Below are 14,498 nucleotides of genomic sequence, written 5' to 3' on the forward strand. Positions count from 1 at the left end.
TGAGTTCGTTTTGTTTCTTTGTGTATTGGGTTTCATGTTTCTCGTGCCTCGTTCGTTGTCTCCTGCCTGTTTCATGCCCCAGTCCAGTTTAGTGTTATTTTGTGTTTTTGTGTTTAACTTCAGGTCCGTTTGTTTTGTTATTTGTCTTTATTAAACCTTCCGTGTTATAGCGAGTGTGTCCGCCTCCCGGAATCTACTCATCACACCACCCTGACACCCACCCCTAGTGCACATTAATTTGAGGGTCTGAAATAAGACCACACAGTCAGTTTAATGGGCTGCTTAAATCAGAACACATGAGATAAAATGAGCCGTTCTGATTTTGTGCTGCTTCTTACATAAAGTGTATTGCCCCGCCTCCTCGTCTTTACGGCACTGTACTGCATTTATGTTTGAGTGCAACAGCAAGGTTTCACAGAGCAAAATAAAAACAAAGAGCACAGAGAAATAAGAATACTGTTTAAATATTGTGAAAATTACAACAGAGAAGAATTCAAATCCAAGAGTTTCTTCTCCTCGCTCTGAGCTGTGGCTCATTCTCATTTATAGGGACAGGGGCAGAAACTGGGCTGTGGTGTGGAATTTATACTGCATTGAACTGTATTAACTTTAAATAACTGTGAACTGTGTGTGAGTGTTTGAATGTGTAACGTGAATCTTGCAGATAAACCAATTCGACCCATCGAGGCATCAGCACCACAAGCCATACCTACAGCCTCAACATTTGCAGCATCCACAGCATCTGTCATATCTGTTTCCCGGGATACGGTTGCCGTGGGTGATTCCCACAGCCAGCGGGCCACCAATGACCTGGTTCTGCGGCGGGCTCGACATCAGCAGCTTTCAGGAGATGGAGAGAAACGAACCTCACGGCCAGGCAACAAAGTCATCAAATCTGCTTCTGCCACTGCTCTGTCCGTCATCATCCCCACAGGTACATTTCACTCCCCAGCCACTAGGGGCAATAGGTGTGAGTCCACTGACCATGAAACAAATGAATGCTTGGTTAAAATATTGTAAATGTGTTTTATGTAAATGTGTTTATCACTGACAATAACAACAGTGTAATTTTGAAGTGAAGTGTTAGAAAAAGTGTGTAGAAAGTTCAGATGTTAAATTATTAGCCCATATATTTTATATATAACAAATCATTATGTAGCTAAATATAGGCGTCTCATTCTGTAATATACTTGTAGTCCAGCATTATAAATCTCCCAAACCCAACTTTCTCTCTATCTGTCTCCTTTTCTTTCTCTCTATTTGAAGTTGAGCAGCATGCTAGCTCTCCTTTGGCCAGCCCAATGTCTCCGAGATCAGTTTCATCCAACCCTTCATCTCGGGATTCGTCCCCCAGCCGAGATTACAGCCCTGCGGTTAGTGTGCTCCGCTCACCAATCACCATCTACCGCTCGGGCAAGAAATATGGCTTCACGCTGCGAGCCATTCGTGTTTACATGGGGGACAGTGATGTGTACAGTGTACACCACATCATCTGGGTGAGTGGCATAAGAGTAATAATAAATAATAATAATAATAATAATAATAATAATAATAATGCATTTAATTAAGGTGGGTTTGCTCATACCAAAGATTGCTTTACAGAAGCAAGAAACACAACACGGTAGCTTCACACTCACCTTAAGACAAAACTGTTAAAAGTATTAGTAAGCGTGTTATAACCTACAAAAGTTATGACCGTGACTGTGGAGCCCTCGTTGTCCAATTACAGCATGTAGAAGAAAGTGGTCCTGCCCAGGAAGCAGGGCTTTGTGCTGGTGACCTCATCACACATGTTAATGGAGAGTCTGTACACGGATTGGTCCATACAGAAGTGGTGGAGCTCATTCTCAAGGTGAATAATGCAAACCTAGAATTTATTAATCCTGCTTAAGTTATTTTCCTTGACTATGAATGTTGTGGAAGTTGTGGGATCAATTAATAATCATTTTATAGCATTTACTGAGCGTGTGGATCATCTTGAACTACGACAACACTCTAGGACAAGTCCTTTTCTGATAGGTAAAGTGACCTTGCTCTGTAAAACACTGATCTGTTGCTGCCTTTCCTTACTTTATTCAGAGTGGTAATAAAGTGACTGTGACCACTACACCCTTTGAGAACACATCTATAAAAGTGGGTCCAGCTCGTAGATCCAGCTACAAATCCAAGATGGCCAGGCGAAGCAAAAGACCAGTCAAAGAGGGACAAGAGAGGCAAGTATGAGAGCCATGCATACCCCTCTGTTCTTACTAACAGACCTTACAAGACATTATCTTATTATTGATTAGCTTATTCAGCAGATAAGTTAATAAAACTGTTTGGAATGTTTTAAAGGTGATGTATTATGAAAAATAAATCTCTTTTGTACGTGTGCATGTGCAATGAGCATGTGCCAATTCACTTGGGGATTTGTAGCTCCTACTAACCCACACAGTGTGAAATAAAACAACACAGTCATTTTTTTGTGATCAGAAAACATAAGATTAAATGAGCCGTTCTGATTTTTATGCAGCATCTTATGTAAACAGTGGGTACAGCTGGTCTGTGATTTATATGAGAGAGAAATGACGAGGTTAGACTGAGTAAAACCAATCAAATTAGAGCAGAGAAATAAGATTAGTGATTAAATGATTACAGAGCAGAAGTGAAAAAAAATCAGCGTTTCTTCTCCTTGTTCCTCACATTTGGTCAGTGCTGTCTAGATGAGGCGAACACTGCCGTGGTATTTTAAACAAAGTATGTCATTGTCATGTTATTCAGACCCAACGGAACTGTGTAAATTGGGCCAAATGGCACACTATGTTCCCTTTAAAAACATCATGCGGATGTCTTTCTGTCAGACTACTGTTTATAAGTCTGATTTAAGGCACTTTTTGCTAAGAAATGCAAACAGTTATTTTGAATATTTTCATGTTGTGCTACAGTAATGGCACTTCTAGGCGGTATCTGTATCTATTGTTAGCTGTACCAGTTTTGTTGTTCAAATTTTTCATTGTTTATTGTTAATTATTTCTTTCATTCACTCTCCCCATGCAGTAAGAAGCGCAGCTCTCTGTTCCGCAAGATAACCAAGCAGTCCAACCTGCTCCACACTAGCCGTAGTCTGTCATCCCTGAACCGTTCTCTGTCCTCCAGTGAGAGTCTGCCTGGGTCTCCAACGCACAGTCTGTCTTCCCGCTCTCCAACTCAGAGCTACCGTTCCACTCCTGATTCCTCTTACCTTGGTAAGTGGGCCAGGAGTGCAATTGGGATCTTTTTAATTAGAACCAACCTGAGCAGAAGAGTAAAACCAATCAGATGTTTGTATGTGGTGTCATGTGTTACTTTTAGAGCTGAATTGATCGCACACTGTCTTATCTCAGACATACATTTATCCAGATCCTTACCATTAAGAAGCCTTACCTAATATCTCTACAATTAGTTTCTCATCCTGTTTTCTTGCTCAACTCAGGTGCCTCCTCTCAAAGCAGCTCTCCAGCCTCCAGCACCCCAAATTCACCAGCTGCTTCCCAGCACATGCGCCCCAGCTCCCTCCATGGCCTGTCCCCTAAACTGCATCGCCAGTACCGCTCAGCTCGCTGTAAATCAGCTGGCAACATCCCCCTGTCCCCTCTAGCACACACTCCATCACCTACTCAGGCTTCTCCACCACCTTTGCCAGGGCATACTGTTGGAAGTTCCAACACCACCCAGACATTCCCTGTCAAGCTTCACTCGTCTCCTCCTATCACACGACCCAGACCCAAGAGTGCCGAACCACCCCGATCTCCACTTCTCAAGAGGGTGCAGTCGGCAGAGAAGCTCGGATCCCCACTCTCGTCTACTTCATCTTCTGGGGAAAAGAAAGGTGGGATTGGAGTGATGAGGAAGCACAGTCTGGAAGTGGGCCATTCGGATTACCGCAAAGAAGGGTTCCACTGTGAGCTGGGTCTCCAGAGCTTGCTGGAGACCGAAGGTGAGAATCTGGCCTCAGCTTCAGCAACTACACCATCACCTACCCAACCCACAGCCCCATCGCCTCCAGAGACGGGCATATTCAAGCCTGTACGGAAGCTAGGCAGACAGGAGTCGCCACTAAGCAGAGATGCTTTGCTTGCTGGAAGAGAGAGGGAGAAGGAGGCTGAGAGAGCAAAGTTTGGAGATATGGCCCATGGAAGTGACAGACTAGCAATAGCCATGGAGAAGTCGTCTTCTGTCAGCAAAATATCTAATGGTATTGAGACAGGTCTAAGAACCATGAGCAAAAGAACTGTTGATGATAAATCAAGTCACATAAAACCTCTGTTTGTTGATGTGTCACAGCGGTCACCATCTGTCCCTAAAGAAGTTGGCCTGGCCAAGCTTGAAACAAGTCAACCTGTTGTTACAAGGCCTTCACCCGTTGTACCCGAGTCTAAAATGAGTGTTGTCCCTGCTATTCCATCACCTCTGACAACTATGTCCATCCCTGCAGCAAGAACTGCAGATTCCAGCATTCCCAGTGTCAAAGCAGGAAATGGAAGTCAAAGTTGTGCCACAAAAACTCAGAGCAGGGTTGTCCCGACTCAGACAGCAGTGCCCACAACTCAGATGTCCCAAAGTTTGCCAAGTCCTCTGGTTAAGGACTTGCCAGAAAAGAAAGGTGAAAAGGGAGTAGCTATGAAGGATGTGAAGCAAGATGTGGGAAAGTCTCCCCCTGAAACCAAGTCTAGTTTGCCTGTAAAGGCAACTCCCATTCCTGACAATGTCTTTGCATCAGAGGTACCTAGTACCACAGAGGTCTCCAGAGCAAGCAAGGGACCCTCAGAAGTAGAAGGTCTGAAGTGGGTGGGTGCAGATACCCAGGGTAGGACTCCAGATATAAAGTTGAGAAGTGGCTTACCTCCATCCAAGGGTGTTGTTCCATCCCATCCACCACAGGTACAGTCTCCAACTCTGGGCAAGCTTCGCCAAGACAAGGGCCTCTCTCCAGTCAACTGCTACCGGGGAGCTTTGGACTGGGAGGACAAGTGTCTCCTGGAGGTTGTTGAGGAACATTCCCCTTCTCCTACTCCTTCACCTACAGGACCAACCCCTAGCCTCTCCAGATCACACCCTGCGTCTCCTGGTGAGAAAGGGGTCTTGACCAGTGTGGCTAAAACTGCACAAGCACCCATCAAAGGGGGATCTCAGGAAGGGGCAAAATCGAAGGAAGCCAGTAAATCCACAGAACAAAATCAGGCTAGTGTCCATGGAAAGACTGAGGTTTCAGGTGGAAGTAAGCATAGCTTGAAAGTAGCAGCTCCGAGCCCTTCCAGCACAGCACCACATGAAAAGAGTGGGAGCACTAAAAATGGCTTGTGACCTTTTGGCTAGGCTAGTATTCCATGTAATGGAGATTTCACAAGGTGCAGTGTTTTCTAAGCACTTGCACCTGGGAGGACATTCCAGTAAAAAAAAAACAAGGTCAAGGAGAAGAAACGTAATGTGAGACTGAACAAAACAATCGCTCAGACGTACTTCTTATAAAGGTGTTATTTGTTGTAGGTAGGGAGCGGTTTGTCAGGAAACAACAGTGGATGTATTACAGGTGTGGGTGTAGGAGAAAGAATGAGCGAGTGCATGTCTTGTGGTGCTTGTGTGACAAAGTGAAAAGTCAAGCGCAAAGTGCTTTAACAGATCAAACAATGCTGAATACTGTGAACACCAAAATCCATGTTCCTCCATTTTCTTACCTGTGTGAGCAGCCTTTGTCTTTAGCAAACCACAGAAAGTGGGTGTTTGTTCCTTGACCACTATCACTGAACAAACATAACCGCAGCCGTCTTATTTGGTATATGTCTGAAGGACGCATAATTACACTCGCTCTATGCTCAAATCATTCCCTCATCTTTGAACAGCATGATGTCCAGTGACTAGCAACTAGCACTTATGCAGCTTGGGGTCATGCCTCTCATGCTGTGGTGGTAATGGATGGAGAAGTTGGACCAAAAATATCGGAGAGATTTTATTTTTTGTCAAGCCGTAAGTCAAAGGGACATTTTAAGTGGCCAGGATCAGAGAGTCTTAAGAAGACGATTTAGTGTTTTGAATTAGCCTGCTGTGCATGGGCGACTTTAGCCGTCTTATCAGGTTCTAGCAGGAGGCCTAGCGTCATCGCCCAGTGACAGCTGCCTCCATCGCAGCTTAGGCAGCAGAGATGTTATTGCTGACTGCGGCTGATTTTTAACACTGTTTGTAGGCTTTATATCTGCTATGCTGTACTTGACAGGCGATTTTCAGCTATAAAGAAAGGTACTGTGTTGGCGTTTTACTGCCTTTGAGAGATGTTGGGATGGATTAAAAGGAGCGTATTCATAAAAAGCAGATTTGCACAGCCCGAATAAGAAATATGGGTTAAAATGTGATTAGCTAGCACATTCAGGAACCCACACTGAGCATCGGGTATACAGGATATCAAGTTATTTCAGTTCCGTTTTATTGTAGGCTAAATCACCTCTCTTAAATTGAAATACAGAGCAGCAAATACTTGAACATGTTTCAGTTTGTTCATGAAAACAGACAGGATTGCTGTTCCTTGTGTTGAAGGAATTAAGACATGTGTGGACTGTATATGTTGTCTTGTTTTGTACAAGTTAAAAACGGTGTCCGAAACAGAATGTAGCAGTCTCTATGCCTTGCTGCCCATGCTGTCTCATGAGTCAATGCCTCAGAAGGCAGCATTTTACAAGTTACCAGTAACTGAGTTGTATTTGAGACTTGCTTCAAATGCAGCAATGCATAATATTGTTGCCAGGACACAGATGTTAGCATTCGCTAGCCAGAATAATTACACTTTGGAGATATCAGAAAAAAAAAACATGCAGCGTTTGAACTGAAATTTAGATTCAGATGAGTACTGCCTCAGCAGATACCATTTAGGACATTTCAGACACAGCCATAGTCTAAGTTTTATTTCTGAATCCCGTTATGTTATGAGCTACTATAGGAAACACTTTTATGAAGTAAACAATTATACTGTTATAAGATTTAGTCACATCAGAATTAAGCCTATGATATTTGTAGAATGGTTGTAGTCAGTTCTAACAACAGTTGTCCATTCTGTAACTAAAATTCCAGAGCTAAATTAAAAATGTTAGAATTATACCCAAAAGTGTTTTAGAACTTACTATACTTAGTAATTTTTTTCCAGAACTACAGTAAAAAAATCTACAAATCCCATTTCCAAGTTCGGATACTGTGCAAAAATGAAACAAAGACACAATGCAATAATGTGAACATAATTTAAACCCTGTATTTAACTATAAATTGTACAAAGACATTTCAAAAATTGAAAATGAGAAATGTTATTATTTTTGAAAAATATTTGCCTGTTTTGAATTTGATGCCAGCAACACATTCAAAAAAGTTGGGACTTGGGGTGGGGGCAGGGGATAAAGAGATAAAGGAGTGAGTAGGGTTTAGTTCATCAGGTAAATCGGAGTAAGGTTTGTGATATTGCTGAGCTCTTCACTAAATCTCAAAGGAGACACAAATGAAGTTACTGAGGTCTTTATCTCAGGAGACACATTTGACATGCTAAAGTCTCATTTGTCTTTCCATCTGATCTCATCATCGTCTAGGAGAAAGTGCTGAGATATTAAGGAGATCTCCTTTTTGATTTTTCTTCCTTGCATCACCTGTACCTTTAACATTTGGGAACTGAGGATACCATCCGTGGTAGTTTTGAAAGTGAAATGTTTCCCCATTTTTGCTTGGTACAGGATGTCAGCTGCTCAACCATTGCAGTCTCCATTCTAGTATGTTTCATTTTATAAAGCAGCAAAGGTTTTTAATGGGTGTGAACTAATTTATTACCCCTGTTTTACTATAGGACAATGTTGATGTGATCCATGATTTCCTAAAATAATTTCAAATTGTGAGTCATGAGAACACAAGACACTTTTCCTCTTCACCCTAGTCCATCTTAAATGAGCTTAGGCCCAGAGAAGGCAGCAGCATTTCTGGATCCTGATAATACATGTTTTATTCTTTGCATTATCAAGTTTTAACCGTCATGGATATAGAAATGAAATGCATTTGCAAACAGTGGTTCGGGAAGTGTTGCTGAGCCCATGAGATTTCCACTATAGAATCGTGTCTGTTTTTAATTCAGTGCTGTCTGAGGGCCCAAAGACCACAGTAAGCTTATACTGGTTTTGGGCCTTGTACTTTGCATATAGAGATTTCTTTAAATACTTAGATTTTTCTAATGATATTATGTTCTGTAGATGAAGAAACCCCTCTCCATCTTTGTTTCTGAAAGTCTCAGCGTCTCCTAGGGGCTCTTTTTAAACCCAGTTATGTCACTGAAATATTACCAGTTAACCTCTTATTTTTGTACCATTACACAAGTTTACCATTTTTCCCCCATTACAACTTTTGTTGAAATTTATTGCTGGAATCAAATTCAAAATGGGCAGGAAATAAAAGGAAAAAGAAAAGAATAACTTTTCTCAGTTTCAACATTTGAAAAATTGCCTTTGTTATGTTTACAATTAAATACAAGGTTTAAACGGTTTTATATGATTGCATTGTTTTTATTTACATCTAACGTTCAAAAATTAGTCCAATATTTTTGGAAATTTTATTTACAGAACTATAGCAAAATATGACAAACAGTGTACTACACATAAAGTACCACACAAAACTGACATAGATATCAATGCGCTATAAAATACAAAATAGATCACTGATGTAAGTCAGAGATGTCACTGATATCAGTAAAATGTCAACAGTCTGTATATTATTCCTTAAAAAGGATTACCACATTTTTTCATAATTCATCATATACTTACATAATATTCAATGATCAACATAGATTTTATTTTAATAGTGGTGATAGGAACCAGGGGTTGTGATGTCTATACACAATACACTACACCATAGTGAACCTACACGTGGTCTCAAACGCCAACATTTAAACCACTCTGAATGAATTTGCCTTCATCTTAACACTTCACTTATGCAGAAAAACCGATGTGACTCCAGCCTAAAAAGCATCAGCCATGTATAATAAAACATAAGCGCTGCTGTAGAAAGATGGTTTCCCTTGGGCTGTATCCTTGGCCTGCCACATACTTAAACGGAGGCGAAATCAGCTATTGATGAAGTTTGCTTTACTGTTTAACAGATTATTTACATATGTGCGTCGTCATGCAGGTGCAAGGATCTCTTTACATGTCAGAAAAACCTGAAAAATATGAGTTAGATTTAAGAAACACAAAGTGTTCAGTCATGTGTGTTAAGAGTTGTAATGTACGCTGGGTTGTGCTGCCATCTGGTGGTTCAAAGCCACATTCTCATTATTTTATATTCGGAATCTTATGCAAGGTATAGTGCTTCTCTAAGACATTTTTTTGCCTTTTATAAACTAATAACAAGATAAAATAATTATAAGTATAGGTCATATGATCTGTTCCTTAGCAACCGTTAATGAGTTTACAAAGTACCGTGTATGGTGAAAAGTTTCTGGACGTCTGTCCGCTCACCGTTTCTTCTAAAATGGAGGATATTGCTAGGTATTTTTTTCCTGATTTGATGTAGTAACAGCTTCTACAGATCTGAGAAAATAGAGATATAGATTATATATAGTATAGATGTTGGGAACATTAGGAGGAGTGAATTGCGCTTAGCCTGGAGGGCATTAGAGAAGGTTGGAGTTAAACTGATGCTGGACGATTTGTTCTGGATTTGTTCTATCACCACTCCAACTCATCCCTAAGTCTTTGGATGGCGCTTCATCACTTCACAGAATGCAGCTCCTGAACCCAGTTTCTTATACCCCACTAACCTCCTGTTTTTTTGTTTTTTTTTTAATATATTATAACACAAGTGTCTGCCGCAGTGCACCTTAAAGCAACACTAGGCAATATTTTCACTGTAAAATTACAGCTTCAGGATTGTGATGTGTCACTGACCTGTAACAGTGAGAAAAGAGCCTCTGTCGTTGCTACTCCAGACTCAACACTGCGGAAACTGCACTATGTAACTTTTGGAGGAGGGTAGGATATAACGTTGATGTGAAGCACAAGAGCGCCCTCTTTTGGAGCAGTTCTTACATGTGAGTGAGAACGTGAGAAATAGCCATTCGTAACCGTGAATGAGTTATGAGCCACTTCAACAAGGTGATGCACATCTAAATACAAGGACCAATAATAAATAATAAGGGAATGCACATTCCATAAAATGCTATGGACTAGAGAATGACTGCCTGAGTTACTTTCAAAATTATTACCACAATTACCACAACTCTTAATGTTAAACTAATCCTAGCTGAAATGCACCTCAGACTAAAAATGCTTATGACAGGTGAATTCCAGAGAACAGTGCAGAACGCAAAGCCCTAATCACATCATCATAGGTCTCAACAGGGCAGTAAAAGTGTTATGGGCTCTTTCTCAGTAGCAAGAACCTGAATAATGGACTTGTTTTCTATGGGGAACATCCTTGAGAAGTCCCCTTGCGAGAGTTAATTCGTGGTGCCACAGTAAATGATGGAACGTTCTAGGCCTGTCACAAATATTACATTATTGACAAATCATAAAATATATAGACGTTTCCTTAGTTATTTTTGCTAACGTCAGTAATGTCCATTGTGTTTACCGGCATGTTCATTTACATAAGAATGAACGTCACCAATATTTTAGCCACCCGTCTAATCTGTTCTCTTGTTCTCTCAGGTCTCACTATTCTGGAGCCATTATGTGGATTTGTATAAAGGTAGTGGTTTTATTTTATTATTTAGGTTTTATTTATTTAAGATTTCTGAGAGTCTGAATATTTTTAAACTTATAACTAAGTTTTACTAATAATTCATTGCTCTTTAAAGGGGTGTGACTGCATGATTATATTATTTTATTATCATTATATCCATGCCAAAAAATTAAATGACAATATATTACCTATCACAATTAGTTCACAATTATACTGACCACAAAAAAAAAAAACTTTCAGGATGTTCTTGTTGGAAAGGCACAAATCGAAGGATTCTGGGGCAAATCAAGAACAACATCAAATCGTTCATGGTGTCTGTGTTTTTTGAATGCTAGCACAGAAATTCGGTAGCAGAAATTATGTCATACAAAAAGACAAAAGACATAGGAACACAGACAAATGCAATCGAGAAACAGCCCTAGTTACAATGACAGACGTAAATTACAAGGGGTGAATGTGGCAAATACGAACTGTTGTAATAGGGGCTAAAAAATGCATTTGAATAACAAAAAACATATCAGAAATATGTATTTAAATTAAAAAGCATAAAAATATGATTTTCAGATGCATTTTGTTTTTATTATTATTTTAAATGCATTATTATTAGTAATATTTTATTTGTTTATGTTACTTCAAACTCTCATATAAAAAAATCCCAGTTATGCATAATATCTAGAAAATGTGCTCTGAATGCAGGAGGTTGTGGCATCTTCTGAATATTTTACAGTGATTTTCCTAACAATGGGTAATTAGCATAATGCTAACTGGCCCTCTATCTTTATCACTAGCCATGCTAGCATTTTAGGGCTAAGTATTCCACTTTAATGGGGCATCCAGCACTAAAACTAGTATTAAACATGTTGTTTAAGATCTTATGTAATACTTTAAGCGAATCATTGCATCCCTCAGCTTCATCAGTTTGACAACATTCACTGTTGTTTTTTTTCTCCTTAATTCTAGTGTGTTTTCGCTAATCCATACCCTCACTATGCCCAGCTTGCACTACTCAATCATACAAACTTTAGGAATTCACCTAGAACTCACCTAGCATAAAAAATAAATAAATATAAAAGACATAAATAAGGATATCTTGCTCAGTAGTATTAACAGTAGCTTTCTGGCTTTCTTCTGTGTTAGCCAGCTAATGGAGAAAACACTTCACCACAGTACTCAAGTCTCCCCAAGGGCGTGTATTTTTGCATTAGCTCCTCCAACGTTCAAGGTACATAATCTGAAGGTGATATTTTTTTAAACAGGAAAATCTCACTCCAGAGACTACTAAAGAATCTCTCCAGGTGGCAAACAGACAACAGATGTAGCTTTGGTTATAGTGTTTATTTTGGCCTGTTTCGGGGTCAGTTTAGCTTTGTGTCTGTGTAGTGTTGAAGAAATAAGGAATCAGGATTCCTAAGAAATTGCGGTACCTGATCCTGGATCATTAGACTCAGCTTTAAAGCTTTAAAATTATGAGGTCATAATTGTTTAAACAAAGTCATCCCACATGCAGCACTTCTCAGACCTGTCTTTTGACTGTTGTCACTTTTATCATGTGACTGTTAGTTTCTTGACTTTTGTAATGTTTTCCTATGTTGCACTGTAAAGCCTCTTTTCTTAAACGTGAAAACTGATCTTGATGAATATATCAGAGTAGCTCAGTGGGTGAATCCTATTCTGTGACTAAAGACATCCTCACTTTTCCAGTAAATGATGGTGTTCACTTCGACCTAGTTTATATCCTGCAGTATACTCCGTTCCTGTGATCATAGTTTGAGATTTATTTGTGGATTCTTCCAATTTTTCTTTTTTATTATTATTATTTATTTATAAATTGTGATCTATTGAGAATGCACTTTATTTTGTTTCAGATTTCACTTTATTTTCTAAAGTATATGTTCTGTATTTAATGTATTACGTAGCTGTGGGGGAAAAATATTTATAGAAATGTACATAGAAATGCAGATATTCTGTGCTAATGTGAATGTTGTAGAGAAAAAGAGGAAGAGAAATAGAGAGAAGCGAAAGAAGGAAAGCACCATTCTTTATGTATCAATTATTTCATTGCACTCTTAGAAACTTGGGCCTGGAGGTGAAAAGCTGACTTAACTCTTCACTATTCAGTTAAACTATTTATTTGTTTTCCACGGCACTTTTGCTTCCACAGCAAATGTCCTCTCGATGCATAAACACCTGAAGTGCAGTATGTATGTGTACTCCAATGAATAAACTGATATTGTATACCTACGACCAACTGCCTTCATTCACTCCTTTTTATTTGGTTTAACAGGTATTTTCTACATTACATTACAGTCTCAGTTTGAACAAAAACTTGTATCTCTATCTTGGGAGTCCAGATGGCTTCAGATAAAAGCTTGTTACATGAAGCTCTGCTGAAAGTGAACATTAATGTATTGGAGATACAGGTTTTTGTTCTGATAGTAAGTTTATGCAAGTCTCTTGCTCAGCTCAGTTCTTAGAGACAGCTTATGATTTCCCATCTTCAGGTTATCTGTCTTCTCAGTTATTGATTTGTATGTTTACTCTTTCATTACTTATTTGTTTATCTGAGTTTCCTCAGCACTGTGCGAGCTAGACTTTATGCAGACATGAGTTTATCAGTTTTCTGACTGATTCAGCTGTTTGTTTATCTGTTTACTCATTGAATCGTGATTATTTTTCTGTTTACGCATCCCACAACATTTATTAAATTTACAAGTTTTTGTGCAACTGTTTACTGATATTTTTGTGCTGTTTACTCATCAAAGTTTATTAGAGCTGGGTGTAATCATTTATTTATGTTTTCATTAATGTATTTATCAGTTTACTCAGTTATTACTCAGTTCTTTTTCTGTTTATTTATGTTTGATGTTATAAATGCTTCACAGAGAACATTTTAATAGATCACTATTTATTCATAGATTTTAAGTATAAAAAAACACCTGTTAAACCCAAGCAGTAAACAGAAACCATGCTTAAAATGTGCTGAACAATGAGGTATAGAAGCGTGTTTTCGAAAGGAGATGTGTTCACATATTTTCAGTTAGAAAAGCACCAAAACATGTCATTGGACAGGGGGTGTCTAATGCACCGGCATCTGTTCAATCATTTATTTATCTGATTTATATTTTTTTGGTTTGTTTATTTGTGTACTCTTTCGTTCCTTCTTTTATTTCTGTTTACTCTGCGCAGTACATGCAATATACTGTTAAATAGCCACTTTTTGAGTTCTCTAGTACAAACTCTACACTTTGGCTTTTATTCATTGTGCACAGATCTATGGATATGCAATAAGCCTTTGCCTCTATCTCTGCCCAACCCTCCACCACTCTCCTGCAGCTCAAAAGCCCCACCCCACAAGTTAAAACCATAGGTTCTTAGTTTTATGACATAAGAAACCCTGTCTGTCTTCATTTGCCCTTTCGAGTATCTGAAAAACATGGAAATGCTCTGCCAGAGCACTGACTGCTTATTTCGCTCATGATAAGCCTTCTGGCTTATAGACACCACAAGATTAAACATATGACTTTCACATGTGAGGTTACTCTAATATATGTTTTTTTTTACTTCATTTTATTAATTTATTTGAACAGTTTATTCAGGCATGTATTTATTTTTTTATTAATTTATTCTTTTGTATTTACTCAGATATTAGGTTTTTGTTTTTAAGTTTACTCAGATATTTCTTTTGAGGGCAGCACATTTACAGACCATTTAAACAGCCACTTGCATAACCACCAACGTCAAGAGTTTCGACCAATAACGACCGTGCTTATTATAACAGACGGTAA

The 14,498-nt window shown here is 39.1% G+C and overlaps 1 protein-coding gene across 1 annotated transcript in view; it reads left to right on the forward strand.

The window, feature by feature from the left end:
- The window catches only part of mast1a (microtubule associated serine/threonine kinase 1a), a 55,297-nt gene extending 44,582 nt beyond the window's left edge, over nucleotides 1-10,715 (forward strand). Inside the window, exons 21-26 of the mRNA XM_066660877.1 lie at nucleotides 665-934; nucleotides 1,267-1,496; nucleotides 1,730-1,852; nucleotides 2,080-2,213; nucleotides 3,037-3,224; nucleotides 3,452-10,715. Of these exons, the coding sequence (XP_066516974.1) occupies nucleotides 665-934; nucleotides 1,267-1,496; nucleotides 1,730-1,852; nucleotides 2,080-2,213; nucleotides 3,037-3,224; nucleotides 3,452-5,322 (2,816 nt within the window). The 3' untranslated portion in view covers nucleotides 5,323-10,715. The remainder of the gene's footprint in view (nucleotides 1-664; nucleotides 935-1,266; nucleotides 1,497-1,729; nucleotides 1,853-2,079; nucleotides 2,214-3,036; nucleotides 3,225-3,451) is intronic.
- Nucleotides 10,716-14,498: the final 3,783 nt, after the last annotated feature.

Source organism: Hoplias malabaricus, chromosome 2, assembly GCF_029633855.1.
Source record: "Hoplias malabaricus isolate fHopMal1 chromosome 2, fHopMal1.hap1, whole genome shotgun sequence".
In the NCBI taxonomy this organism is placed as follows: Eukaryota; Metazoa; Chordata; class Actinopteri; order Characiformes; family Erythrinidae; genus Hoplias; species Hoplias malabaricus.